Below are 27534 nucleotides of genomic sequence, written 5' to 3'. Positions count from 1 at the left end.
AATATATTCAGATATTGTACTCTACTCTTTTCTTCTGCAATGGAATGGTTAATATATCTTTAGTTCCATCCAGTTTTATCTCAGACTTGTAATTTTCATCTCTCATTTGATTTCCCATTTCCAGGGATCACTTACCTTCTTTGCCAGATATATAAAGTCTTGATCAACATTGTTTTATATATTTTTATATTTTTTAAAAGTTATCTTAGGCAGAAGAGTAAATCTCTTCCATGTTACTTCATTTTGGCCAGTATCCTAAATCTCTCATCACATTTAATTTGTGATTTTTGCCAAGTGACATAAACTCTCTAACCTTCATTTTTTATTTCTTTGAAATGGTGATAAAACTTATACCTACCTTAAAGAATTATTTAGAACAAATAAGGTAACCCTCAAGACAATTTAGTATATTAATACTATTACATATTAATAGTATTATAGATACATATTAATTAGTAAAGGCTAGTATTAAAGTTAGGAAGTGATGCTTAGAGTCATTAGTTCATTAGAAGGAAGACCCTAGACTGAGGGAAAACATCCAGGGTCCATAATGTGGGAAACAAGCAAGAGCTAATAAGAGTGCCCAGTTATTGGGAGACTGGACTCTTAGACTCTCAGCCCAGAAGCAGATGGAGATAGAACAGGGGACTATAAAGCCAGCCCGTGGCCTGGGCATCAATGGTAAACCAGTAGAAGTTATAAGGGCCAGGTGGATGCCCCTGGCTTACCACAGGTACGCTACATGTCATTTCTGATTTGCCTATAGAAAAAGCTGCTTTATCAGTAAGTGAGCCTGAGCTTTCAATTTGAAGATACCTGGGGTTACAAGTAAGAAAATAAGAGAAAGGCAGAGATTAAAAACAATCCCCCTTTAAAACAAAATTTATCAATTGTCTTCATTAACATGAATTTCCTTCACTATTATAATGATTTTACAGACATGAGACTACAAATGGTTAGCTTTGGAGTAGGCAGAGATATGAGTAAATCATGGAGAATAAGGGACCCTTATCTTCCTGATCTCAGAGCAGTTATGCCTCAGCTGTAACTGCAAACCAACAAGTGCCTCAAGTACCTTTCTTTGTGTTCACGTGATGGCTGGCATATACTAGATGTGTTTTCTTACATAGACTAACATATATGGCATGTGAACCTTCATATGGTATGTTGGTCAGCTAGGGTGGCCATAGCAAAATACCACAGACTGGGTGGCTTAAACAGCAGAAATTTATTTTCTCACTGTCCTGGAAACTGGAAATCTAAGATCAAGGTGTTGGCAAGGTGAATTTCTCCCAAGATTCTCCTTGGCTTGAAGATGGCCACTTTGCTGTGTCCTCACATGGCCCATTCTCTGCATGCAGACAGTTCTGATGTTTCTTCTTCTTCTTCTTTTTAAGATTTTTATTTATTTGTTTGACAGAGTGATAGAGAGAGCCAGAGAACACAGGCAGGGGGAATGGCAGAGGGGGAGGGAGAAGCAGGCTCCCCGTTGAGCCCATCGTGGGGCTTGATCCCAGGACCTTGGGATCGTGACCTGAGCCGAAGGCAGATGCTTAACCAACTGAGCCACCCAGGTGCCCCTGCTGTTTCTTCTTCTTATAGGGACACTAGTCCTGTTGAAGTAGGGATTCACTCTTATGACCTCATTAAACTTAATTACCTCCTTAGATGCCCTACCCCCAAAGACAGTTACATTAGGTGTTACAGATTCCCTGTAATTTTGTGTGTGGGGGGGAAGCACAATTCAGTCCATAACATGGTAGAAGGAATAGATCTTGGTAAATAACAGCATCTTTCTCCTGAACAAAAATACCATATCTTTTTTTATGGAACTCAGTATTCTGGCTTAGAATTTTATGAAGAGGACATTTGCTAGAAGGAGAAGAAGGGTCAGTATCTTCACTGGTATTTTGGACTAGGATCCTGTTTGGATATTTTTATTGTGTGCGTCCTCAAAGGATGAGACCTTCAGCCACATACCTCAGTGGTTAGATTAGAATTCTAGAGTCAGGAGTTAAATACATGTTTTTTACTGATTGGTTGGCCAACCTCTCTGCAATCTATGAATATAAAGAAAGTTTATAGACCACCAGTCCTGTGGGCTCTAGTGAAATCTGTAAATAGATCAAACAAGGGTTTCCCAATTTCTGTGTATCTCACCATAGGTATAGGGTTAGGGGCCTGTAACTTGCCTTGGAGTGATTTTAGGAAGCTATATCATGTGTAACCATCAATTATTCTCACATAGCTCTTCAGAGTGCCTAGCACATCATCATGCAAAAAAAAAAATCACTTGAGTAAATGAAGAACAGATGACACCTATTCAAGTGCTGATGCCAGAAGGGAATATGTGGGAGCAGAGTAGAAATTGATGAGCCAGGAGTTTCAAGTTTGACTGTATTTATCCTTGAAGATTGCTGTAGCACTGTTTATTTTTGGAATCCTATAGATTCTGTCGTTGGCACTTGTTTGTAATGCTTTTCTGTAACTAATCCATCTTAGGAAATGAAAGAAAGTTCATGCAGACTGAAAATTTGAGCCATTTCCTTGCCCCAAAAAGCATAGCTGTATAAAGCAGAGTGAAGGATAAAGCAACTGGACAGCTGAGGGCCGTCCAGTCCCAGAGACGGCTGTTTCAGGAGCATGGAAGGAAATGTCAGCTCTTTCCATTTTTACTGAGGTATTTTTAGAGTGGCTTCTTTTCTCCTTGGCTACTGTCAGGGTGCTACTTTATTGAAGAGCTGCATTCTAGTGAAAAGTAAGCTTTTCTGGAAAAAAAAAAAGGAGTTCTTCCCTAAGAGAAGACTTTATGTTAATTCTGTATCCATCATGCTCTCTTGTAAAAGTGCCACCTTTGCTGGGAGTATCATTAATTAGCATATCTATTGTAATTTTTTTTCTTTCTTTTGTCTCCATCATCTATAATAAAGGTAAGTGATTTGTTTAGATTTCATTTTTGAAAAGAATGACCTGAAATTATATTTTAGGGGCACATTATTAACTCGGGACAGATTGAAAAGAAGACACCCTGAACAGAAGTTAGAATTTATACCATCTATTTCAAGAGCAAAGACAAAGCCATTTTTAGATCTTTTGTCAAATCAAGAGTGACTCTAAAGAATGAGACTGAATTGATTGACCACGTAAGAGAATCTGTTTTATTCCTTCATAGTCACCCCTCAGGTTACATGACATTTCTGGCTCCCATTTCAAATGCCTAATGTGCATTATTCACCTTGGCAATGCCACTTAGATCCCCTTCCAAATCTTTCCATACATGTCATTAGGTAAAACAGACTTCTGGAAGCCTCGATTGCTGGCCATGAAAGCCTCACTGTGGGCTACCCATTACAGAAAGCTGGAGACCTGTGCTCTTGGCTTCTGGCTCTGTGTGACCTGGGCATTTATGGCTGTGGCCCATGGCCCAGCCACAGGCGTTTAGCCTGAACCACACCTAGCCTCTGGAGCATACCCAAGGCATGGATTCCTCAGTGTCTGTTCCTTCTCTTTCTCCCCTTTCCTCTTGATATTTTTTATAGCTATAAAAATACTCGGCTATGATTATTTTCCATTCATGGGATTGCTTCCTAAATATTTATCTCTGATGAGGAACACCTTCCTAGGAAAGCCCAGTTTTACCACCATCCTTTAAAGATAGTCCTTTCCTGGTCTAATCTATTTTATATTTTGCTTCATAAAAGAAAGTGGTATTTGTAAAAGAAAAAAAAATGGAAAATTCTGAAAAAGAATTGAAAGAAAAGGGTCATGTACAGTCACGTTTAACTCTATAACTCCTACTGAAAATGTTGTTACTCTTTTATTTTTCAGCTATTTTTGCCATACTGGACCTTAATTTTTTTTCATGGCCACGATGAAATAAAATGCTTATATTTTTATTTTTTATTGGTCTAGCATTATGTTATAACCAGGCTTATAATCTGTTTCACAGATGCTTCATAACATCACTTCTTAATAACTGAACAAAATCCCACTCTGTGACTCTAGTGTAATTTATATAGCCATTCTATCACTGGAAATGTGTGTGGCTTCAACATTCCCGCTCACATAGATAATACAGCAATACATACATTTGAACAAAGGCTTTTTTCTTTTCTTTTCTTTTTCTTTTTAATGATTTTTTATTATATTGTGTTAGTCACCATACAGTACATCCCCGGATTCTGATGTAAAGTTCGATGCTTCATTAGTTGCGTATAACACCCAGTGCACCATGCAATACGTGCCCTCCTTACTACCCATCCTTTTTGCTATATCTAGGATACTTTTCTCTAGGCAGATTCCATGTAGAGGGCAAAAATTCAAAGTCTGTTGAAGCTTTTTGATAAATAAGGTTTTTCTAATCTGTTGTCCGGTCACTGGCGCGAGCTCCTTTTACTGCGGTTGGATGTTTACCCATCTGGTCTCCTAAGTCAGTGTAAATATATACCATCTGAAGGACCATCCTATAAGTGGGGTTCTTGGCATAACGTATATTTCTCTTAAAACGGCATCGTTGACAACCGTCAGCAGTGTGATTGAGGGGATGAATCTGTCGCCCTCTCCTTCATTTAACATCCTGGCTCTGGCCCTGCACAGGTTCAGTCTGTGTTTTCTACTGAACAACATCCCAAGCTTGTCTCTGTGGTTTCCTGGCTTTTGTATTTACTGCACGGTAATCTCATTATCTGCAGTGATTAGACTTGTACAATAGAATCTTAATCAACTGTATTCTTACAGCACTAAAACTGGGCCCATTTCTGTTGATTGCTGTCCTAGGGATTCAGCCTCTGCTCCAAGACAGACATGGCAAAGCCTCTCCTGCCGCTGCTTGGCCCAGGAATACCTGCTGGGCTTGGTCAGTCTGTTCTTGCTTTGGTCTCCAGCACCTCCCCCTTTCTCGTGGGCCCCTTTCTCTTCTTCCCCTTGGCCTGGCACTCATGCAAGTTGAGGTGATTGGACAGGCCCCCCTAGCTTTTCATGAAAAAAGGAACCAGGTTGAATGCTATGTTCACCTGCTTCTGAATTGTGTAAAGGGCTCTGGTTCTTTGATACTGTCTAGAGCTTGCAACTAACATTCCCCCAGTGCTGTAGATCCATGGGTTTTATTGTAACTCCGCATCTTCTAAAGGATGCCAGTGTGGAACTGAAATTTCAGTGGGACCCAGGAACAAAGGTTTCCATGGTCAAATAAGCTGTGAAATGCACCTCCTAAATTCCTCCCTCCCAGATCCTCATTCACATTACCATATCCAAAGTGTTAGAGACATCAGAAAGAAGGAAAATGTTTTAACCTCCTCATTCCCCACTAAAGACCTGGTTTTGTTGTTTTCATTTTTTTTTCCCTTTCTCTCTCTTTTTTTTTTTTAAGATTTTATTTATTTATTCGACAGAGACAGAGACAGCCAGCGAGAGATGGGAACACAAGCAGGGGGAGTGGGAGAGGAAGAAGCAGGCTCATAGCGGAGGAGCCTGATGTGGGGCTCGATCCCGCAATGCCGGGATCACGCCGAGCCGAAGGCAGACGCTTAACCACTGTGCCACCCAGGCGCCCCTCCCTTTCTCTTCTTATATCTTATGGTTCTACCTGGCATAATTTTTCCTTAAAAACTTTTAGGAGAAAAGCTGCTTAGACCATTCAGCCCATTTGTGGAGGTGGCTAAAAATAAATGTTCCCCACGATTGGAGCCGGATTGTGTGCGTGTGGCTGTTCTGCACCAGGAGAACCCCTGGAGCATTTGGACAGTATGATCTCCATTCAGTCCTGACTGACTGCGGGGCAGGAGGCAGCAAGCTGGACACACGGAGGGTGCATGAGCAAGAGTAGACAGAGGCCTGGGACTCTGCCCTCCACGCTGCCCTGCTGGCAGAGAGCCCCGCAAATACTTAAGGCAGAGAAGTGCATCGTTTCCTGGGCAGTTGTTTGCCTCCCAGTAGGAATGCTTGAGGTTTGATTTATCAGAACAATGTTCCTATGAAGTTGTGTGTCACCCAAAGGGAATGGTGAGGATGCTTTAAGTACTAGAGAGGGATCATTGATTTCTTTGGAGCTGTAGCGCTCATCCTTTCACAGCTGGGGAACTGCTTTGCTGTGAAATAGAATTTCAGTTGGATGCAAAATTAATCAGCTTTCACAGCTCTAATTTTTGACTAAGACACTGTGTCAGTGTGTTTGGTACATGCTGTGTTTGAGCCTGGAAGCCTACGCCTTGCATTTGTGTAGCCCCGTGACACTACCACCTGCCATCGGAGGCCGAGGCCACGGGGAACGAGGGGCCTGGGGAGCCAACGGTTTTCTCTTCTGCCAATCTATGGCTTCCTCACAGCTTAAATCCAGGGAGGATCTCTCACAGACAGACATCTGGAAGGGACTTTAGTGGCTCTCGAGCCCAATTCTCTGCCCTATGGAAAAAATCCCTACAAATGCCCATGATGAGTGGCCAACCCATCCTGTGCTTGCATACCTGCGATGACGGGGGGTCTACCACCTTACAAGGCAGTCCCGTGTTATATTTGGAATCGCGTCTAGGCTTTTTGGAATTGTTCTTTTCATGCATAAGCCAAGAAAGGCAGATTTCACATTGCCTTATCTCTGAACTGGCATGAGATTAATATCACAGGGACAGTCGCTTTTCTTATCTGTGATGGCTCTAATGGGATCGATTTGTGATATTTTGATCTCGAATGCTTGGGAAGGCCATATATACAGAAAAACTGACTTTTGTGATCTAACATTAACTGCCAAAATCCAGTCTCGTCAGGCAGTTTTTAAATTAGGAGGCTATGTATGTCTTCACAAGAAACAGAATGAGGCAAACATAGGCATTTATATTTGGTGCAAGATCCTCACCCTAACAACAGAAAAAGAATGTTTTTCTTCTTATCTAGGCAATCACACAGAAAGGATCAACAACCAGGATCTTTAACATAATTTTTCATTTTTCGAAATCCTACTTGCATAAGGGACATAGTCTGTTTACAAAGAAGCCTTCAGTTTTACAGTAAAGTATGATGGGAAGAACATAGTTGGATATGTTTTCTGATCAGGTTGTATTCCTGCCTTTGCTTCTACATTAAGGTAGGTTGTCTGTGGCAATGGGAGAGAAAAGATGAGTGAATCCTGGCCCCTGCCTTCAGGGAGCTCACAATCTTCCCATTGGGAGGCAGGAAAAACAAAGACCCATAAAAATCACTGGCACTCAAGACAGAGTGATGCATATTATAGCAGCGGAATGCTGAGGACGCAGGGAAGAGGCCAAGGTTAATGCCAGGTGGGAGGATTAGGGAAAAGTGCACAACTGAACTAACCGATTATGCGTTGTGTGTGGGAAAATGGATGGGGTGTCGAAATGCAGAGCTTAATGGGAGAATATTGCAACATGGAGGCATTTTCCTAGAACATCTCTCAGTGCAGAATAGGGGGGAGCTTTCCAAAGTCTGCGGTTAACAACATTCTGTGAGGACGTTTTCTCTTGGGTTGTGTGTGATCACTGTATCCAGAGCTAAGGTTTGGGGGATTTGTGTGCTTATTTTGTTGGTAGGAGAGGCTTAAATAAATATTTCATAACTTAGCAATTTGAGTTTCTGGGGTCTTCCCAGCACCTGCCCAGAATATCTATAGGTAGGACTTCTTGGTTCATATTTATACCCTGCATTGATTCTTAATTTTGAGCTTCTTTTTATTAATTACGGGCATTCACTGAGTGGTTTTGTTAAGAAAATAGCACATTCATTTACCTCGATTAAGTTTTCTTTTCAGTTAATTACACTGAATGACCTTGGGGATGTTTAAGTGTTTATGAGATTCACGAATAACATGAGTGTGTTGCAATGGAGATACGGAGGTGTCTGTATTTGAGTAATGATATCCATCCAGTCTCACCAGATCCTGGAAATTGTTCAGTCATCTGAAGGAATAATACACATTAATTCAAGCTTACTTTATATTAAAGTAGGCATTTTGAAAGGACGCTGTCAGCAGATCCAACAAAAGGATAATACCACAGTTCTAAGGAAGAGCCAACATTTATTGAACACATAAACTGTGTGCTGTAGTTGCATTAGTTTATTGAATCCTTATAAAAACCTATCTGATACTGTTGGCTACCTGCTCACATTTTATCATCTATGACCTCCCCTTCTAATTGAATTCCAGTTTTGTTCTGATAATCAGTCTGCTCTCCTCATGGCCAGGTGCTTTACTAAGCCACTCAGAGGAATGCCAGGCCCCATTCTGGAGACTGGTTAAGAGTGAGCGGGTGGGGGCACCTGGGTGGCTCAGTAGGTTAAGCATCCGACTCTTGGTTTTGGCTCAGGTCTTGATCTCAGTGTTGTGAGATCGAACCCCGTATTGGGCTCTGTGCTATGTGTGGAGCCTGCTTGGGATTCTCTCTCTCCCTCTGCCTCTGCCCCTCCAGCTCCCACACATACACACTCTCTCTCTCTCTCTCAAAAAAAAAAAAAAAAAAAAGTGTGCAGGTGATGCAATTTTATGTAACATTATGTCTAGATGTGATGCCTAAAATCATGGCGGCTACCTGTGATAAGGGAGCCTAGCCTAAGGATAAAACCATGTGATAGGGGCGCCTGGGTGGCACAGCCATTAAGCGTCTGCCTTCAGCTCAGGGCGTGATCCCGGCGTTATGGGATCGAGCCACACATCAGGCTCCTCTGCTATGAGCCTGCTTCTTCCTCTCCCACTCCCCCTGCTTGTGTTCCCTCTCTTGCTGGCTGTCTCTATCTCTGTCGAATAAATAAATAAAATCTTTAAAAAAAAAAAAAAACAACCATGTGATAGCTGAGCTAAATGATTCCTGGGTCCCTGATGATCCCATTAATCTACTAAATTAGACGATTCAGGAACCAGGTCTAGTTTAGTGAAATAATGTTATTTTCCTTCTGAATGAAGCCATTTTGAATTGAGTTTTTTGTATTCTCAGCCTGAAATCACACTAATTGACACAGGTAGGTCCCTATTTTACAAATGAAGAAACTGAGGGTGTAAGTATGTTAAGTAACCTCTCCAAGATCATACAGCTAGCTTAATATCAGAACTGGGATCAAATTCAGGTCTGTATTACTCCAAAACCTATGCTTGGTTTTTGGTTACGCCTCTCTTGCATATGCATCTTTATTTGAAATTTACAGCCCCAAAAGCACTTAAATCAATGTCAAGCATTTCTAATAGTTCAGATATATCTAATATAAAATTCATAAGAAAGCTGCCATCCCCAATCTTTTATATTAGGAGTTGGCAAACTTTCTCTGTAAAGGGCCAGAGAGTAAATATTTTAGGATTTGTGGGTCATGGGGTCTCTGTCACCACTACTTAACTAAAAGCAGCCATGCAAATGAATTTAGCTGTGTTCCAATACAGTTTTATTTGCAAAAACACGTTGTGGCCCAGACTTAGCCCATGGACCAGTTTCCAGACCCCTGTTCTATATGAACTAAATCTAATTCTTCATTAAGTCTCATCCGCTAGGAGGGATGAAAGTGGATGTTACTAGGTATGTACAGGAAAATGTCACACCAGAAAGAAAGGAAGACATGGAGTCCCAGTGTGGGAAGGACATAGAATATTCCGCCTTTGCCAAATCTTAAGGTGTTAAAGAGGGTGATTATGTTTCTACTTTGTAGTGCTGATTGGGGAACAAGCCAATACAGAGGGAGGGGGAATCTTATGCTCCACCATTAGAGAAGCAAAATTTGGAGGGTTGCTAGCCTCTTATCTGTGCCTTATTTGGAATTTCTGTTAAAAATCCCCAATTGTCTCAGCACTGCTCTCAAAAACCACCATTTTCCCCTAGTACCTAAATTATTGAATGATCCACAAACACTTTAATACATAGCAGCTCTTTCTGCAAATGGAGAGATAAGGGTCGGAAATGAACAGATGATTATAGTTATTTGATTTCAGCTTTAATTGCTTATCCAACAGGCACAGAGAATGGACCAATTTTCTCAAAACAATATTTGTTCTGAAACAGAGGTCTGGGAGTCAAGTTTTGTCAATAATGCAAGGAGCTTTGGGGAAGTACACGATGGGTTTTCCTTCTTTTTTTCTCTAATGGTTTGCAGTGTGTGTTCCCTTTCTTTCAAAGGCATAGCATGAAATTAACAGTGATTATGTTTTGCAGAATCTAAAATAGGAACCATATTTGTCCCTTTTACCTACTAATAAACTGGAAATACAAAAGAGGGAATGTGGAAAAACCAATGTTGAAAGACAGGGAAGGAACATTTTCCCTCCTCCCACCCTCTGCAACCACTGATTGACATTTTGTCTCCATGGATTTGCCTATTCTAGACTTTTCTTATGAATGGAATCATATGATATACCCTTATGTCGAGCTTCTCCCACTAAGCATCACACTTTCAAGTTTCGTCCATGCTGTAGCACGTATCAGTACTTTACTACTTTTATTGGTGAGGAATATCCCATTGTCTGGATATACCACATGCTTCCATTGATGCTTCCATTTTTTGTCTACAAATGATGCTTCTATGAACATCCATATTCAAGTATGAATATTTGTTTTACATGAAAATTTGCTTTCAATTCTCTTGGGTTATATATGTGAGAGTGGACTTGCTGGTTTATATGGTACCTCTGTTTAACATTTTGAGAAATCGCCAAACTGTTTTCCAAAGCACCTGCACCATTTTTCTTTCCTACGGCAGGTTATGAGGTTTCTAGCTTCTCCACATTTTCTTTGCCAACAGTCATTATTGTCCATTCTGGTGGGGATGAAGTGGTATTTCATTATGGTTTTGATTTTTATTTCCATAATGATTAATGTTGTTGAGCGTTCTTTCATGTGTTTGATGTATGTATGTGGGTGTGTGTGTGCACACACGTACATATATGCATATATATACATATACACATTCATTCTTTGGAGAAGTTTCTAATCAAATGGAAAGCTTTAAAGAAGAAAAAAAACATAAGATAAAATGAATATTTACTAGAAATCAGTAATGGATTGGGCCCTTTCAGCTGTTATGAAAATGAATAATGAGTAATATTATAATCACATTTTATAGATAAAATTTATAAAAATTGAGGACTTGCTGAAAAGCAGTAGACACGGTTGAGCCAAGAGTCAAACAAGATTGATAGATCTTTCCTTGGTGCCATGTGTATTCTAACCATCCATCTCTTGTCGACACTTCCACAGATTAGTAAGACAGTGATGATTGAATGAAACATGAGTCCCTCTCTTCCCTGTCAAAAGACAAAAACACAAACCAAACCTTTTGAAGAATATTGCAGAAAGGTCTCAATTATTGTCCTGAGATCAAAGAGATAGTAGAGTTGCAGGCTATACCCTTGTTTTGTTTTGATTTGTTTTAAGATTTCATTTATTTATTTGTCAGAGAGAGAGAGAAAGAGAGAGCGCGCAAGTACGGGGAGCAGCAGGCAGTGTGAGAGGGAGAAGCAAGCTCCCCGCTGAGCAGGGAGCCAATGTGGGACTTGATCCCAGGACCCTGGGATCATGACCTAAGCCGAAGGCAGATGCTTAACCACCTGAGCCACCCAGGCACCCCTGCAGGCTGTACGCTTGTGACATCATCATGTTTCTGGTACTGGGTGGTATTTTACTCTTTACTAATCTAGTCTCTTTAGTAGCAAATGGGAAACCCACAAGCTGCCCTGAGAGGAACATCTTTATATTTGAAATTCTGTAGCCCTACTCAGTCTCCAAACAAGTGCCAAGAAAACCACAAACTCTGGGTGTCACGGGTACGTTTACTACCCTCCTCCCCTGTGCAGCACTTAGCAGAATGAACTGGGCACCTGAGAGTCACCCATACCTGGTAGTTCCTGGGAAACAGCCACATGCCTTGTGATCTTGGTACTGTGTTCCTCAGCTCTACCCCAGGTGCTATTACAGTACTTAAGAGTCTTAGAGTCAATGTTCTGTGATAGATTGTTAAATTAATAAGTGATTTTAACTGGCATTATACAGAGACACTGCTGAATTGGACGCTTAATAAATACATGTTGACTTACTTAGTAAAAGGGAAAGAAGGGAAAAAAGTGCTTGGCGCCCAGCTCTTGACAAGATCCACTCTGCAACAGTGTTGCTTTTTCTCATTTAAGCTTCAGGAAACCCAGTGAATTATAGGTTTTCACATATTCAGTTTACTTGTGTTCAAAACGCCAGTAAGTAGCAAAGTTGGAATGCAAACCCCAATTTGCACACCTACATTGCAGAACATTAGGTTGGTTATTACGCCTACTTGGACTTGATCCCACATACGGAGGCAACAGTGCTGAGTTCCACTGTGGGACAAAGAAATAAGGCTTGCCCCCTTCCCCTTGTGCTTGGGATGCGTCCTGTTGATAAGAGGATGAACAGGGTGACAGAGGATGAGACTTTGTAAGGCAGTGAAATGAATGATGTGTAGGAGATGTGGGGGAAATGTAATTGTTTCATAACGTGATTGCATATTCCTAAGACCTGGAAGTTGTTAAAATGGTAAATGGCCTAGTGACTGAATGAATTTTAGTTTGTCTGTTTTGAACAGGTGTGACATTTTAGGGGTTAACACTGCAGTATTGACTTCTGTATATTTAGTCAGTGCTTTTTGGGTCTTTTCTCTTAACCCCCCCCCACCTTTTATAAGTGTGGATATGTTGAAGTTCAAATGTCTGATGTTTCCAGGGGCTCTTGACTTTTAGTGTGTTTCTGCTGTCCCTTTGTATTTTCTTGGTCCTGATGCTTTGGTTGAATGTTTGCATCTCCTTTCCTCCTTGGGCAAGCTTCTCATTGCCTTGCTTTCTAGGAAATTGTATCTGTTCTGTCTCGTTTAACATTTCTTTATTTTCTCTTGTGTATCTAGCAATCTGCTAGCTAAGGTGGGGGCTGCAGATACAAGACAGCTTGAAGACCTAGTCCCTGTACTCGAAGAACCATGTGTTAGTCTTTTCTAGTCCTTTAATACAATTTTCATAATTTTTGCAGTCAGCCAGCTATAAGAACTCCTTAAAGTCTCTGATATTTTCTTTGGGGAATTTCTCTTAATTGACTTTTCTTCACACCTAGACTTATAGGCAAAATACCCAGGAATGATGGATGTGGTGACCAAGGCATTATGCTAGGTAAAATAAGTCAGACAGAAAGACAGGTACTCTATGATCTCGCCTAAATGTGAATGTGAAAAAGCCAAACTCATAGAAACAGAGTAGAAGGGTGATTATAAACTCGTCTCTCAAAGGATCCCAATTAAGCACATAGTAGAAGTAGAAACTGCTTTTTCTGTGCGAAAGAGCATTAAGGTGGGTCTAGTTCCCACCTCAGCCCACTCTCCAAGTCCTTCTTATGTAGCTGTGACCATGGAGAACCAAGCCACTATTTGCAGAGCTGCTGTCTCTTTGAACTCTCTTCAGACATTTGACAGAGTGAGCAAATGCATAAGCAGGGGTTCAGACCCAGGCCCACATTGCCCATACGGCTGCCATGCCCGTGCCTTTCTCATGACCCGTGTAGAGAAGGAAGCGCTTGAATTGCTTGAACATGAAAATAAAGGATCTCAGTAAGAGCCAAAGATATGAAGGGGGAAAAATAAGATTTTAAATAAGTGAAGTGAATGATGTTCATTTTTATGAAGAAATTTGGAGAATCGTGTCAATGTTTAGACATTATTTCAAAGCCATAATAGCATGAAAGAGAAATTTGAAAGAGGAGGTAATAGAAATTTCCAGTGTCAGGCACTGTCTTTGTTTTAGTTTTTGGACCCACCTACCTTCTCCCAGGCCCTACCTTACTGAGTGTTTCATTGTGTGCTCAGATCGACGGGTGTGGGGCGGATGGGTGAAAACATGAATGGGTTGCTGAAAAATAGCGCTTTCTGATTGCTCTTCCATTTACTCATAATAGAGTGACTAATGGAATTTGGCAAAAAGAGGCATGAATACACACACCTTAAAAGAGTCCCAAACTCAGAGCAGGTGGAAATGTAGAATGCTGAAGAATGTGCATTATGGAGTTGGGCGTCTCTGGGTGTAATTCCTGCCTTTCCATTTTATTGCTGTGAAATCCTAAGAAGATTCCTTGGTCCCTCCGTACTTCAGCTTCTCTTCTGTAAAATGAAGATAATATTTAAATCTGAATAATAGGTTTATTCAAGCATTATTATCACATTTTGACTTCTAGGGTTTCTGTTTATCCTAAGATCGTCTAGTTTCAGTTGTTACAACCAAGACAGCTAAGGACAGATTTAGACCATGAGAAGGTCCGATGTACAGCAGTTTGCTTCATTAATTGTGTTAACTATTAACATATTGCAGTTGTTTTACTCTGCTCAAATCCCCTTGAATGAAGTCTCTCCATGATATCCGAGATGTCCTGCACCAGGGTTCCCAAACTTCCTCAGTATTAATCCAGAAACCGAACATGGCCTGGTAGCCATCCTACTCCACCTTCCATGTGAATCACCAAACACTGGCGATTCTACTTCATAAATTTCTCTCCAGTCCACCGCTTCTTCCCCTCTCATCTCACCTGGACTATGCCGTATAGGCCTGCCTACATGTATGCCTGCCTCCCTAAGATGAATTATCCACATTGTAATCAGTTGACACAATTGTGCAAAAATACATAATGATGGATCATTTCCTTCTGGAAAATCATTCATTGGCTTTTCCTAGCTTTTATGATGAAGAATAAAAAATTTCTAAGCCCGTCTGTCTCCGTCCCCAGCTCCTACACAGTACCTGCCCCCCATTATCAGGACATAGGCCACGGTTGTTCAAATGGTCCGTATGTACGTCCTCTGAGGCCTTTGCACATGCCCCTCTCTGCAGGGGGCACTCTGCACCCCACACTCTCACAGTCATCTCTAGATTTCATCCAGCGCCCATGTTAGGAGACAATGAAACATTCTGCCAAAGCTACATTCCCATGCAATATTTGTCTTATCTACAAAATCCTTCAGGTCCTTTTGCCGAGTGCAGGGCTCTTCTCATGGGTGCGTCCCCCACATGGGACAAGACCCTAGTCCCCTAGATGTGCTCTCGTTGTCTTTCATTCTTTCAAGCAGAGACGTATTGACGGTTACTTCCCACATAGGCATGGGAAACCCAGTCTTTAAGCTGATTTATCAAAGCTAACAAAAATGAGTCTCTCTCTAGGGAAAATTCTCAGATTCCCCATGAGAAATAATAGCCTTTGTTATTATTTTCATCTGTTTGTCTCATAGACCATAGGTTTCCGGAAGATAGGAATTTGGTTTTTTCTTTATTTCATGTGCGTATGTGTGTGTATGTGCGTGTGTGTGGTGTGGTGTGTTCCCAGTGAATAGCCCGTCACCAGCTGCCCGATAGTTATTCAGTAAATATTTATTGAATGAAAATATGCTATAGGCTGAATGGTTGTGTCCCCCCAAATTCATATGTTGAACAGTAACACCCAATAATAATATTAGAAGGCGGGGGGTCTTTTGGGGGTGATTAGATCATGAGGGTGGAGGTCTTCCAAATGGAGCTAGTACTCTTATAATATAGAGACCCCAGAGAGCTCCCTCACCCCCTTCGCCATGTGAGGGCATAGCAAGAAGTCAGCCATCGGTGAGCCAGGACGCCCTCACTGGACATCAGACTTACTGGCATCTTGATCTTGGACTTCCCAGACTCCAGAATCGTCAGAAACAGATTTCTGTTGTTTATAATCTGCTCAGTGTATGGTATAATGTTATGGCAGCCTAAATGGACTAGGACAAAACCCTCACACCAACCCTGAATTAAAGATTTTTACCTGTTAGAGATGAGACTTTTTAAAATCCCGATAGAGACTTCATTTCTTTTTATCAGTCTTGCCAGGTAATTTGAACTGTGAGCTGACGATCCCATAGGCCCAGGAAAGCACGAGTATATTACTCTGAATGAGTAGCTTAAAAATCCAGGATGCAGGGGCGCCTGGGTGGCACAGCGGTTAAGCGTCTGCCTTCGGCTCATGGCGTGATCCCGGCGTTGTGGGATCGAGCCCCACATCAGGCTCCTCCGCTACGAGCCTGCTTCTTCCTCTCCCACTCCCCCTGCTTGTGTTCCCTCTCTCGCTGGCTGTCTCTATCTCTGTCAAATAAATAAATAAAATCTTAAAAAAAAAAATCCAGGATGCAAAAAATAAAAAAAATAAAAAAATAAAAATAAAAATAACTTCTCCACATTAAAAAAAAAAAAAAAATCCAGGATGCAAGAGGTCAATAGGAGAGCTTGTCGTTGACACAAAGGCAGCAGTCACTTAACATTAGTCAAAAGAGGAACATATAACTAGATGGTTTTTGTGGGTTTTTTTTTTTTTTTTTTTTTTGCGAAGTGGCCTTGTCTTCTGTCTGGTACCAAAGTCACAGAGTATTTGGTGGAATATCATGTGCTTATTTGGAAACATCAGGGTCTGGCTGCCAGAGGGATCACTTCCAACTTTTTCAGACATTCCCCTACTTACAAAGGGGCAGTAGCATTGGAAATTACAAGTGGCATTATAACTGCACAAGAAATTCCAGTACCATCAGCCAAGGAAAGAATATGACCCTTTGTAGGTGATTGGCCAATCTTGATTTCCATAAGGAAGAAGAGTGCTGAGATTTTTTGGGTGAGGCCTTTCAAGCTTCTCCAGCATAGAGACCTCAGCTAACAGACTTCAGGTCTCTGCGTGGCTTCTAAGTCAGGTGTATCAGGGAGTTGTAATGAGATGCCATTTTAGACCTGAATCACTCACCTCTTCTTTCCACACCACGTCCCCTAAGCAACTTTCTATTGGGGTTTGATTTCCCATGCAAGAATGCCTTTCAGAATGGGACTGCAGTCGATGCTGGGGACGATGTTCCATTCTCTGCGACTCTTTATTTCCCCAATGCGCCTTTGCATGACATATAGGGGGTGAAAGCCCCTTGCAACAGCCAGCCATCTGGTCTCCCTGAGCTCCACTGAGAGGCTTCTGCGAGTCAGCAGGTGACACACTTACCTTGGTAGCACACTTGAGCTGCCTAAAACTCCGGTTGTGTTCTCATATTACAAAATTATAAAACACTCCCTCACTTGTTTCCCCACAGGTGCCAAATGTAGAAGGCTCCTTGGGACTTCACTTTCCTATCTCCGTCTCACATTTCTTGGGTTCCAATAACACTGGACAAAATCAGGCCCCTTCAACGCTCTGTGACCTTATATATGCTGTTCCTTGGACCTATCCACAGCAGCAGGTGCCTGCACAGCAAAACAGTTCTAATTGTTTAAGGCCTCTGTGAAGTGTGAGCTCCTACTGAAGTCTTCCCCAAATCCTCAGATTAGAAGTAGCTGGCATTATCTGGAACTTCAGTAAGTCTTCATTCCTGCCTCTAGTACTGTGGGAACAGTGATCATTACTCAGAATTGCAATGTAACTCTATACATGTCTGCTTCCCACCCTTTTCCCAAACTAGACGTTGAGTACCTAAGGACCTGGCAAGGCCAACTGTCTATTCCTAGAATTTATCTCAGGGCCCGACACGTTGTAGATGCTTAGTGGCAAGCTTTCTGAGAATTATAATTATTGTGACAGTAATGATTATGCTAACATCACCAGCACGCACATACCTTCAGCATGCTAAGGTAAGCACTACCTTGTAGCTCTGTATCTATAATAATGTGTTTAGAGTTAAATGATAAAAAAAAAAATACATATATCTGTCTGGGGTGCCTGGGTAACACAGTCAGTTAAGCGTCCGACTCTTGGTCTCTGTTCAGGTCGTGATCTCAAGGTTGTGGGATCGAGCCTTTACATTGGGCTCCATGCTCAGTGTGGAGTCTGCTTGAAATTCTCTTTTCCTTCTCCTCCCCCCCATGCTTGTGCGTGCTCTCTCCCTCTTTCTCTCTCAAATAAATAAATACATTTTTTTGAAAAAGTATCTATGGTCATGGGAATGGACCCAAGACTGACTGCTAAAGATCAGGGTATTTTCTTTTATGCTTATGGGTTTCAAGTGGAAACTAAATAGGTGTATATCTTTAATAAACATGTATGTGTTTGTTTACTCCATAATTTTCTCCCAGTTTCAAGTCTGTTGCCTGTCATGTATACACAGAGGTGATATTGAATGTATTTAATGGGTAGTATGGAAATGACAGGACTAATCAGAATAAATCTGACCATAGCTGGAGCAGAGTCCATAGGATCAGTGTTGTGGTTGGTTGAGTCTGAGAATCAGTCTGTGGAAGAAGAGCAAGACTTGGGTTTTCTATAAGGTTATTTTTAGGTGCCTTCGAGATATCCATCAAGAAGGGAAAGGTAGGCAGACTGAGTTCAGAAACACCAGTGGGCTGGAGGTATAGCTCTGGGAGTTACTGGCATGTTGGCAACAGAATCACCCAAAGCTGCTGCTTCTCAGAGAATTACCTGGAAAGCTTGTTAACTGAACATCCCACCACTCACTTCCGGTTTCTGGTGCAGTAAGTTTGGGATGGGGCTCATGAACTGTACAGATAATGCTGATGCTGCTGGTCTGAGGACCACACCTGGGATAGCATTCACCTGGGGGATAAGTAAAAGTGGGGCAGGGAAAAGCAGAAAAAAAAAAAAGTGGTCTGTGGGAAGGAGTACAGTGGTTAAGTCAGGCTGCATTGGTTTGAGTCCAGAAGCTACCAGCTAAGAACCCCATGACCGTGGGTCAATGATAGAACTCTCTAATACTCAGTTTCTTCATTTGTAAGATAAGGAAAGTAAATAATAGCATAAATTCATAGTGTTCTTTAAAGCCAAAAAATAGCTAATGGGAAATGGGTAGCACAGTGCAGAATGTACATTGGGAATTATTTGAAGACTAGTTCTTGAACTGTCTGGCATTTAAGTAAAAGTTACACGAGACAGGTGGCAAAGACTAAAAACCAAAAGGAAAATCAACCTTATGTGATAGCAAGGGAGCCAATGAAAGGTTTTTCACAGAGGTGGGAGTGGCTGAGTGTGGGTGCTTCTGAGAGTTGAAACAAGTTGAGAAAAAAATTTGTAAACATCCATTAGATTCTGAGACACCCAGTGACACAGACTGGACCATTTCAGTAGAGCGACATGGGGAGCAGAGATGGTGTGTAGGAAGCATGTAGCATAGTACCTAGCGGAGGCTCAAGGGCCTGTGACAAGACAAAGGCTCCAGTGACAGTAGTTGGCAACTGTTACTGCTGATATGCATGCAGGTAGAAGGAAATAGATTCAGCTGTAGGATAAACTCTGCAATTTCCAAATAAATGCATTTCTATCAAACAAGCTATGTCTCGTTCAGGCTTTTTTAAACTGATGCAGTCTTAGAAGCAAGATTTCAAGGTGGCAGGTATGTCATGCAAATTTAAGAAGGGTCCTTCCTACAGTTGCTATGGGTGGCTCTGGGATACATCACGAACTGTCAGTTCTCACAGCAGCCCCATGACTCATTTGAGCTTATAGATTCCTTGCCGCGCGTTCCCCATTTCTCCCATGCCAGCAAAGTGAACAATGTCTGGTCTCTGGCAGCAGGAAGAAAGCTATCTTTGCCCCTTGCCAGCTGAGAAGTGGTTTGTTTCCCTTTCAAACACTACTGCATTCTTCTTGCAATTTTCCTTAACCATTAAATATTTTATAAGTCAGTCTCCTGCCAGTGCTCCTTACTAGGTGCCCGATAAATGGCAGATTCAACTGGGAATTGTAATGTATGGCAACAGGTTTCATTTATACCACTGCCATGGAAGAGTCTGCTGGAGTTCATGGCCATATTTAAATGGGTGCTAGCCTGTAAAGGTATTTTGCTAATCCTAAAAGCTTTTAGATCGCGTCTTAACTTTTCTTAGAGAATTCTCATGAACTCAGTGGGGGAAGGAAAAAAACTGGTTGATGACGCTGACATTTGTAAGCCGGGAGTGTGTGGAATGGACCTGGGGGTTATGCAGCCTGTCATCATTTTCCTTCGTTAGGTGTTCTTGCTCTTCATGTCTAGAATTCTTTTTCCTGTGCCAATTAAATCGTGTCCATTCAAGACCCAGCTCCAGTGCCAACCCTTTGGGAAGCCTTCAGAGAGAACTATAGCCTGAATTAGGCTCTCCCTTTATTTTGATTATCTAGTGCAATTATTATCTGTAATAGTCTATTTAGCGCTCTTGTTCTTGCAACAAAATCTGTGTTCCCACAGTGTGCAGTGTTGTGCTGGCAACAAAGAAAGCCTCAATAAGAAATATTCAGGTTCAACTTAGTACTTAAGGGGGAAAACCAGTCATTGTTTTAATTCATTAAAAAATTAACTTCCATTGCAAAATCTGCAGGGATTTCTATTTCCCAGCCTTACATTTTCTTCCCATTTTTCCTTTAATGAATTAACCACCAGTACTTCCCACTGTGCGTTTAATTACTGTACTGATTGCTTACTATGTATGCTACATGGTGTGGAAAGAATACAAAACTTAAAAGCAAAGCACTCTCCCTGAACTCCCTGGGGATAGAGACCAAAACCCACAAAAATATAAGAAAACACATTAAACTACATATAACAAGTGCCAGATGAGTGGTCTGGATAATTGTACAGCCCCTGCGGTCTCAAGTGAATGGGCACTGTTCCTCATGCCAGCAACTACACTTTCTTGGCCTGAGACCTTGAACTTTGGTTGTGGTGCTTGGAAGGCCCATCCTTAGCACCATCTCTGTTCATCTTTAGCTTAACATTCCTTTATCCTCTCTTTTAGAACATCATCCCTAATTTTTTCTCTCTTCCTGTCCCTTCTTCCCATGGAGTTGTTTTTTTCCCCTCCTCTTATCAATTTCTATACACTTTACCTAAATTGTTTTTGAAGCTCTTCTTGACTCCTAACTTCTAAACATTTATTCACATGGAGTTTTTCTTTTATGAAAAGCATGCACAGTTTTCAGTATAGAACATTTAGAAAAATGCTCATGTATAAAAGATCATTCTTTTATAAACACCTGTTGTGTTCATCTCTGTGTCAGGCCATCTATAGGATCTTGGATCAGAGATGGGAAGACCCACTCTGCCCCTCAGGAGTTCATGGCCTGGGCAGATGGGAGATTCCTGGGCTGATGCAGGGGAGTGAATGATATCTGAGAAGGAGTTACTTTGCAATAAGAGAGAACCTTGAAAAACAAATGGGAATTCATGGGAACAGTAGGCTTCTCCTAGTTTACTTACCCGGACCTTCATCCATGTGATTTTTTTTTGAAGACAGTCAAAACCTCTATAGCAAATGTATCAAGTTATATTCCTAGAAACAGAAGATGCTCTTTGAATTTGAAATACATAACAAAATAGTACCATGTATTGTAGCCAGTGTAGTGTATTAGACTATTGTAAAAGTGAACCAATTTAAAATATATAAACAGGTTTCAAAAATGCTGGAAAAGTTTACAGATGAGAGTTCCATACCTGATTGTTAAGGTGTCCCGAGGTTATTTAGAGTTACGATAGTTTGGAGTTAGGTCACATGCATTATGTCATTCTCCCAAATGCCCCCTATTTCCTCTTTAGAACAAAGTACTCACCTAGACAATTTAAAGCACACTGTGTCACCTTAGGGCACAGAAGGATAATAAAGAGGTATACCTCATACTTTATTGTTATCTCATTTGCATTTATGTTTTATTTTAGATGTTTGTAATATATTTTATATGTAAGACAACCAAATATATACATACATGCACTTATAAGTAAATATACAAATATTGGAGCGTGTCATCCAAAATTATTGTTGACTCTTTGATGGGCTGTGTTTGGTTATGAGTGATAGAAAGCCTAACAGGACTCGGCACAGTTTACTTATTTGCTTTATTTACTACTTTACAGAAGTGGGTAAGTGGTCTTAGAGTTAGCGTAGCAGCCTGGTGATTCCATTAAGAAATTTTTCTATCTTTCCATTGACATATTTGGCATGATGCCCTGCACATGTAAAATTATTTTTATCTTGTAGTGAATTTCATTTACCTTGCCCAACGCCTATGTGATTTTAGGTGAGTAGTGATATATGGACACTATATAGTGAAATGTTTAGGTAAATTCTAAGGTTTCAGATTTATTGGTGATTGCAGTATACTGATGGAAGGATCAAGCCTAGCATTCTGTTACTGTTTATTCTATTAAGATATTAAAAATATTTAACAGAGGTATTTCTTTGAATCCAGTCAAGTCATTGCAAGGGATAAGCCTGTGTATTTATCTTAAGTTTTGGATTCTCTAAGCTACGGAAATAGGAAACCTGAGTACACGTTAAGCCTGACATCTCCGTACTCTCTCACCTTGGACTTTTGTAGGGCATTTACTTGGTTCTCTGATCCTCTGTAACGTGCTGATAGACGATAACGTGATGAGGAAGGCAGTTGGTAGAATGGGGAGGTAACCACAGGAGACAGCACTTGTCAGATGGAAACTAATTGATTGTAATTGCTTTGCCATTGTATTGCTCTTGGAGTCTGTAGCTTGTTAAAACCACTGATTATAAAATAAGGATCTCACTTTTTATGCTGTAGGTTATGTTAATGAAAAGCTGTTCTTAGAGGAATGATCAGTGAATATCAATAAGTGGATAATAAGAAATTAAAGGAAAACTTAACTGATCATGAGTTAATATACTTCAGCAGTCAGAGTAGCAATCAACTGTGTGGTGTTTCATATTGAATATTTTGCTCAGGACTCTTGAATTTTAAATATTTCCAATAGAAAGGGAGATTGATTCTGTGTAACTATTTATTGCAAGCTGTCTTGAGTAACAATCTTCTCTGTAGAGGAGATCTCCTGGAAAACAGAAAATGTGTCTGTTTTGCAGAGCCTTTATTTCATGCCAGAGTATTAACAGACATTTTGAAGTGGAAAAATAAGTTCCTATTGTACCACCAAAAGGGGATATTAGCAGTGGGCTTTTTCAATGCCCACATTATATGAGCAGTATATTATATGAGTGAAGATTTCTGTGAATCTGAGGGCAGTGTTTGTTTTTCCAATATTCCTCAATATTAAAGTAGGTATACTAAAATGATAAGATTGATGTGGAATTATATCTAACTTGTTGTAAGATATGCATTAACTTTTATGTGATTGTAATGTCTTCAACGATCATATCTTTTACCAATGTCATTTAAACTGTTAACAGTGTTAGAGTGATCAAGATTTATTGAAGACATTTTTTACTGAACACCAATTGTGATTCAAGGCTCCACCTCTGACCTTAAGAAACACACAGACTAAAGAAACAGATAAACAGGTGAACAAATGGCTGCTTGCAGCATCGAATGTTGAATGCAGTGATGTGAGTGATAAAAGGTGCTAGGGAGACACAATGGGAAAATGATGTAAGCTTTGAAGGATTTCTGGATGTCTTTCAGCAAAATAAAAGATGGTCCAGGAAGAAGAAGCTGTGTGACAGCTCCTGGTGTTTGGAGAAATAGAATAATAATTGGAAATGAAGTTGTGTGTCTTAGGGTACAAGATGACACCAGACGGCAACATTCCACATGGTCTGTGTCCTTCCCTGAGGAATTTGGAGTTATTCCTATGGGATGGGGCCTGCTGAGGATTTTTAGATGTGGGAAGGGTATGAGTGAATTTCTTTTTAGGTCAATCACTTTCTCCTCAGTTTGGCTGATGAACAGGAAGAGGCTCATTGTGACTTCCCGTTACTAAGCTGGTTGGTTACATTAACCCATGCTATCGAACATTATTATTAATCTAGACCTAAGTAAAGGGAATTAAAAGAGCTTAAATGCAGAATCATTTATTCATCTTTGACTTGTTATTTTATTTTTTAAAGATTTGTTTATTTGAGAGAGAGAGAGAGAGCATGAACAGGGTGGGTAGGGGTAGAGGGAGAGGAGGGAGAGCATCTCAAGGGGACTCCCCTCTGAGCAAGGATCCTGACTCTGGGCTCCATCTCACAACCCTGAGATCATGACCTGAGCCAAAGAGTTGACACTTAACCTACTGTGCCACCCAGATGCCCCCATCTTTGACTTTTTAAATATATTTTTTTTTCTCCAATGTGGCAGAGGAGTTGGTGCTAATACTTTAGTTGCTTAAAACTGTGAGACTAGAATGTCTACATGTGACACCAGAGTCTGTGTCTAGTGGATAGCATATATTTATGGCTAGTTTCATATTTAGGGAAAGGATGTAGACATACAGCTCCATTTAAAAATGTAAGTAATTATGATTTTAAAAACAAAAGTTTAAAATAATGCTTTAAAATGACAATAATTTGGTTCTGTTAGGTATTTACCAGAAACATTCTTCACATCTGAGATTCTGTTTCAGAATTTGGAAAATTTGCATTTTAATTACGTAAAAAAAGAAAAAAAAGGAAAAATAATTGGTTCAGCTATTAGCCGATTAGAGCCGTAACTAAAAACAAGCAAACAAAAAACTCTTAGAAACTGCATTGGTTTCCACAGAACAGTCACAATATGCATTGATCAGATGTTTAATGACATTTGGCTGTAATAAAGGGAAGGAGATCCTGTTTCAATCTTTCATACAATATGTTTGTTAAAAACCGAAATTAACGACAGCGGATTTGAGGTGTTTGACTGCAGATTCATTCAACTCTTACTGTTAGTGTGTCCTCAACGGGGGCTTATAGAGTGATTCCAATTGCTAAAATCCAATGGCGAAATAAGACAACTGAATACAGTGCTTGTCTTAGTCAGTCTGCTATAATAGATTGGGCAGCTCATAAACCACAGAAATTTGTTTCTCGCAGTTTTAGAAGCTGGGAAGTCCAAGATCAAGGTGCCTGAAGATTCAGTGTCTGGTGAGCACGGAGGACTTCCTGGCTCACAGAGCGCTACCTGCTCGCTACCATCACATGACTGCAGTGGGCAACGGAGCTTTCTGGGGCCCGTTTATAAGGGTACTAATCCCATTCATGATCTAATCCCCTCCCACAGGTGCCCCCACTGACACTGTCTCATTGTGATTAGGTTTCAACCTGTGTATTTTGGGGAGCACGCAACATTCAGTCGTACAGTGTGACCATATCCAGCTTCATTTCTTCAGTCCAGAGGAGGGTCTGTGCTCTCTCTCGAGGCCGGGGGTCAGTGCCCAGGAGAAGTCCTCAGTGCTCAGATCCCGGCCAGGAATGGGGCCTGGCGGTGGCAGGATCCGCTGCTGACAGCAGTTCTCTCTGTTTCCCCTGACAGATACAACGACGTATTCCACCGAGCGATCTGAGCACTTCAAACCCTGCCGAGACAAGGACCTCGCATACTGTCTCAATGATGGCGAGTGCTTTGTGATCGAAACCCTGACGGGATCCCATAAACATTGTCGGTAAGCCACTGGTGGCCGGCACTGGGGGCAGGCCCTCAGAGAGGCCTGGCAGCGGAGGGCGGTGTGTGAGCTCCGGAGTGTACGTGGGTTGCATTTGGTCCAGCTTTTGGAAGGGCAAAATCAGGAGTCTTAATACGGGAAGGGGCAAGCCTGTTTCTTTAGTATTTGCGGAAGGTAAAACTGAATTAAAGTAGACAAGATCTGAATTTTACCTGACTAAGCAAAGAAGGGTTTACTTTTATATCTACCAATTTAATAAAAATAATTGTTTACTCACTTTAGAAGCCTGCATTTTTGGTGCAGGACTTAGGCATATTGGCCTGTACTCAGAAAGAACCCCTTCTTGCCAAACTACAGACGGTGGCATGACAAAGCAAACTGCTCATCTAAGATCGAGTGGCTCAGTGTTGATCGTGAACCAAACCCCAGACTGTTACTGTGTCCAGAGAAGACTGAAACTCGTCTTGATTCTGCCCTCGTTTATTAATTTCATTATTTTTTTAACACCTCTCTTGATGAAACAGTTTCCTGCAAGATGTTGTAAATGAAATCATAGTCCTATTACAGTCTAGGTAGAGAACTACTTAGGGAAAATTCCCAGTAGAGATGAGGAGGTGTTTAATTGGTTTTTAGAGACTTAAGGTTATATAAATGCTAAAAATAAAAACAAGTGGAGATAAATAGTGCGCTTGTAGGCACTGCAGCTTTAAGGTTCCATAGAAGAATCAAATTAGCATCCAAAAAATATTTCCCACTGAGCTTTTATTTCCAGCACTACCCTGGTAATTTGTTTTTTCTCGCAATTGTATATGCTTCAGTGATCATATAGATACACCCCCTTTCCTTCTCTTTATTTACTCTTCTCATATGACACACTTATTAAATTAATTATTCTGAATCATGAAGCATGGAAAATTATGACTTTTTCCTCTACATATTGCTATTATAAAACTTTATTCCGTGTTGTTTTATTAAGATGGCACAGAGAAATGCGCCTGTAGTTAGAAGCTTGGAACACGTTGGCAAATCCTGCCTGACTCTAAGGGCCACCTTCAGTCCACAAGGAAGATGAGTTGTCCCATGGGCAACACGGGTTTGGAAGAGCTAATAAGTGACGGTGGCAGATCTCTGTGAGAGTTACCATGTATTACCTGACAGATAAGAAGAACTGGGATCTTTCCTTATGTTTGAGAGCATGGCTTCCATGTGACTTGGGGAGTGCCATTATATTTACCCCACTTACAAAATCTACATCCCATTTCTGTCCTCTGTGAAATGGGTTTGGGGATGAAGGGGAGCGGGAATGCTCTTTCCCACATCCCTCTTCTTGTGTTACATTTATTACGTCAATGTAGACAGAGGTAGAAAGCACACAAATGACTGTAAGGCCTCAAAGCAGAAGCCAAGAGTGATCTACTCATTCAGAGCATGAATTGTATCCAAGCTCTCATAGATACTCAACTGTACGTTAAAGGGATTGTCATGTGGAAGTGGGCAATGCAGTCAATTAAGTTTGAATTCCTAACTGATTGGTGGAGGGATTAATCAGAAGTCTCACCTTAAGCAGTGACTTTCGGGATGGTGTTTTACCCAAAAGAAGGATCAGATCAGACCCCCATCACAGTATGCAGGTGGGTATGATTAATCTTTTGAAAAGTGTGAATGTTGAAAATAACAAGATAATTCTTACTCTTTTTCAACATAGAGCCTCACTATATTCTGGATTAGTTCATGATGTATTAGTTTGCTAGGGCTGCTGTAACAAGTACTACAGATTGAGTGATTTAAACAAGGAAAATGTATTTTATCAGTTTTGAAAGCTAGAAATCTGTACTCCGGTGTCAGGAACCTAAAGTTGTTTCCTTCAGGTCTCTCTTTTTGGCTTATAGATGGCTATCTTCTCCTTGTGTCTTCTCATTTACTTCCCTCTGTACATGTCTGTATTCAAATTTCCTCTTATATGGACACCAGTCATACTGGATTAGGGTCCACTCTAATGACCCTATTTTAACTTACCTCTGTGAAAACCCTTTCTCTGAGTATGGTCACATTCTGAGTTACTGGAGGTTAGGACTTCAGCGTATTAATTATCTAGGAGACAAATCCAGTCTATGATAATGGATCTCAGGTCTGGAAAAAATATCTTTTGCTTTTGTGGATATATGCATGTCTAATTTTTTTTGCATACACAAGCAGAGATACATCTCTGATTTAGCTGGAACTATATATATATATATATATATATATATATATATATATATATATAATTTT

General features: G+C 40.8%; 1 protein-coding gene across 4 annotated transcripts in view; it reads left to right on the top strand.

Moving 5' to 3' along the window:
• Positions 1–27534, top strand: part of NRG3 (neuregulin 3) — a 1003086-nt gene that overhangs the window by 420313 nt on the left and 555239 nt on the right. For all 4 annotated transcript variants that reach the window (XM_040623882.1, XM_040623881.1, XM_040623879.1 and 1 more), the window contains exon 2: positions 25134–25263. In XM_040623882.1, coding sequence (XP_040479816.1) covers positions 25134–25263 — 130 coding nt within the window. The remainder of the gene's footprint in view (positions 1–25133; positions 25264–27534) is intronic.

This window comes from Ursus maritimus, unplaced genomic scaffold, assembly GCF_017311325.1.
Source record: "Ursus maritimus isolate PB19 unplaced genomic scaffold, ASM1731132v1 scaffold_7, whole genome shotgun sequence".
Taxonomy (NCBI): domain Eukaryota; kingdom Metazoa; phylum Chordata; class Mammalia; order Carnivora; family Ursidae; genus Ursus; species Ursus maritimus.
Note: the sequence above shows the minus strand (reverse complement) of the source record. Positions and strands in the feature narration are given on the sequence as shown.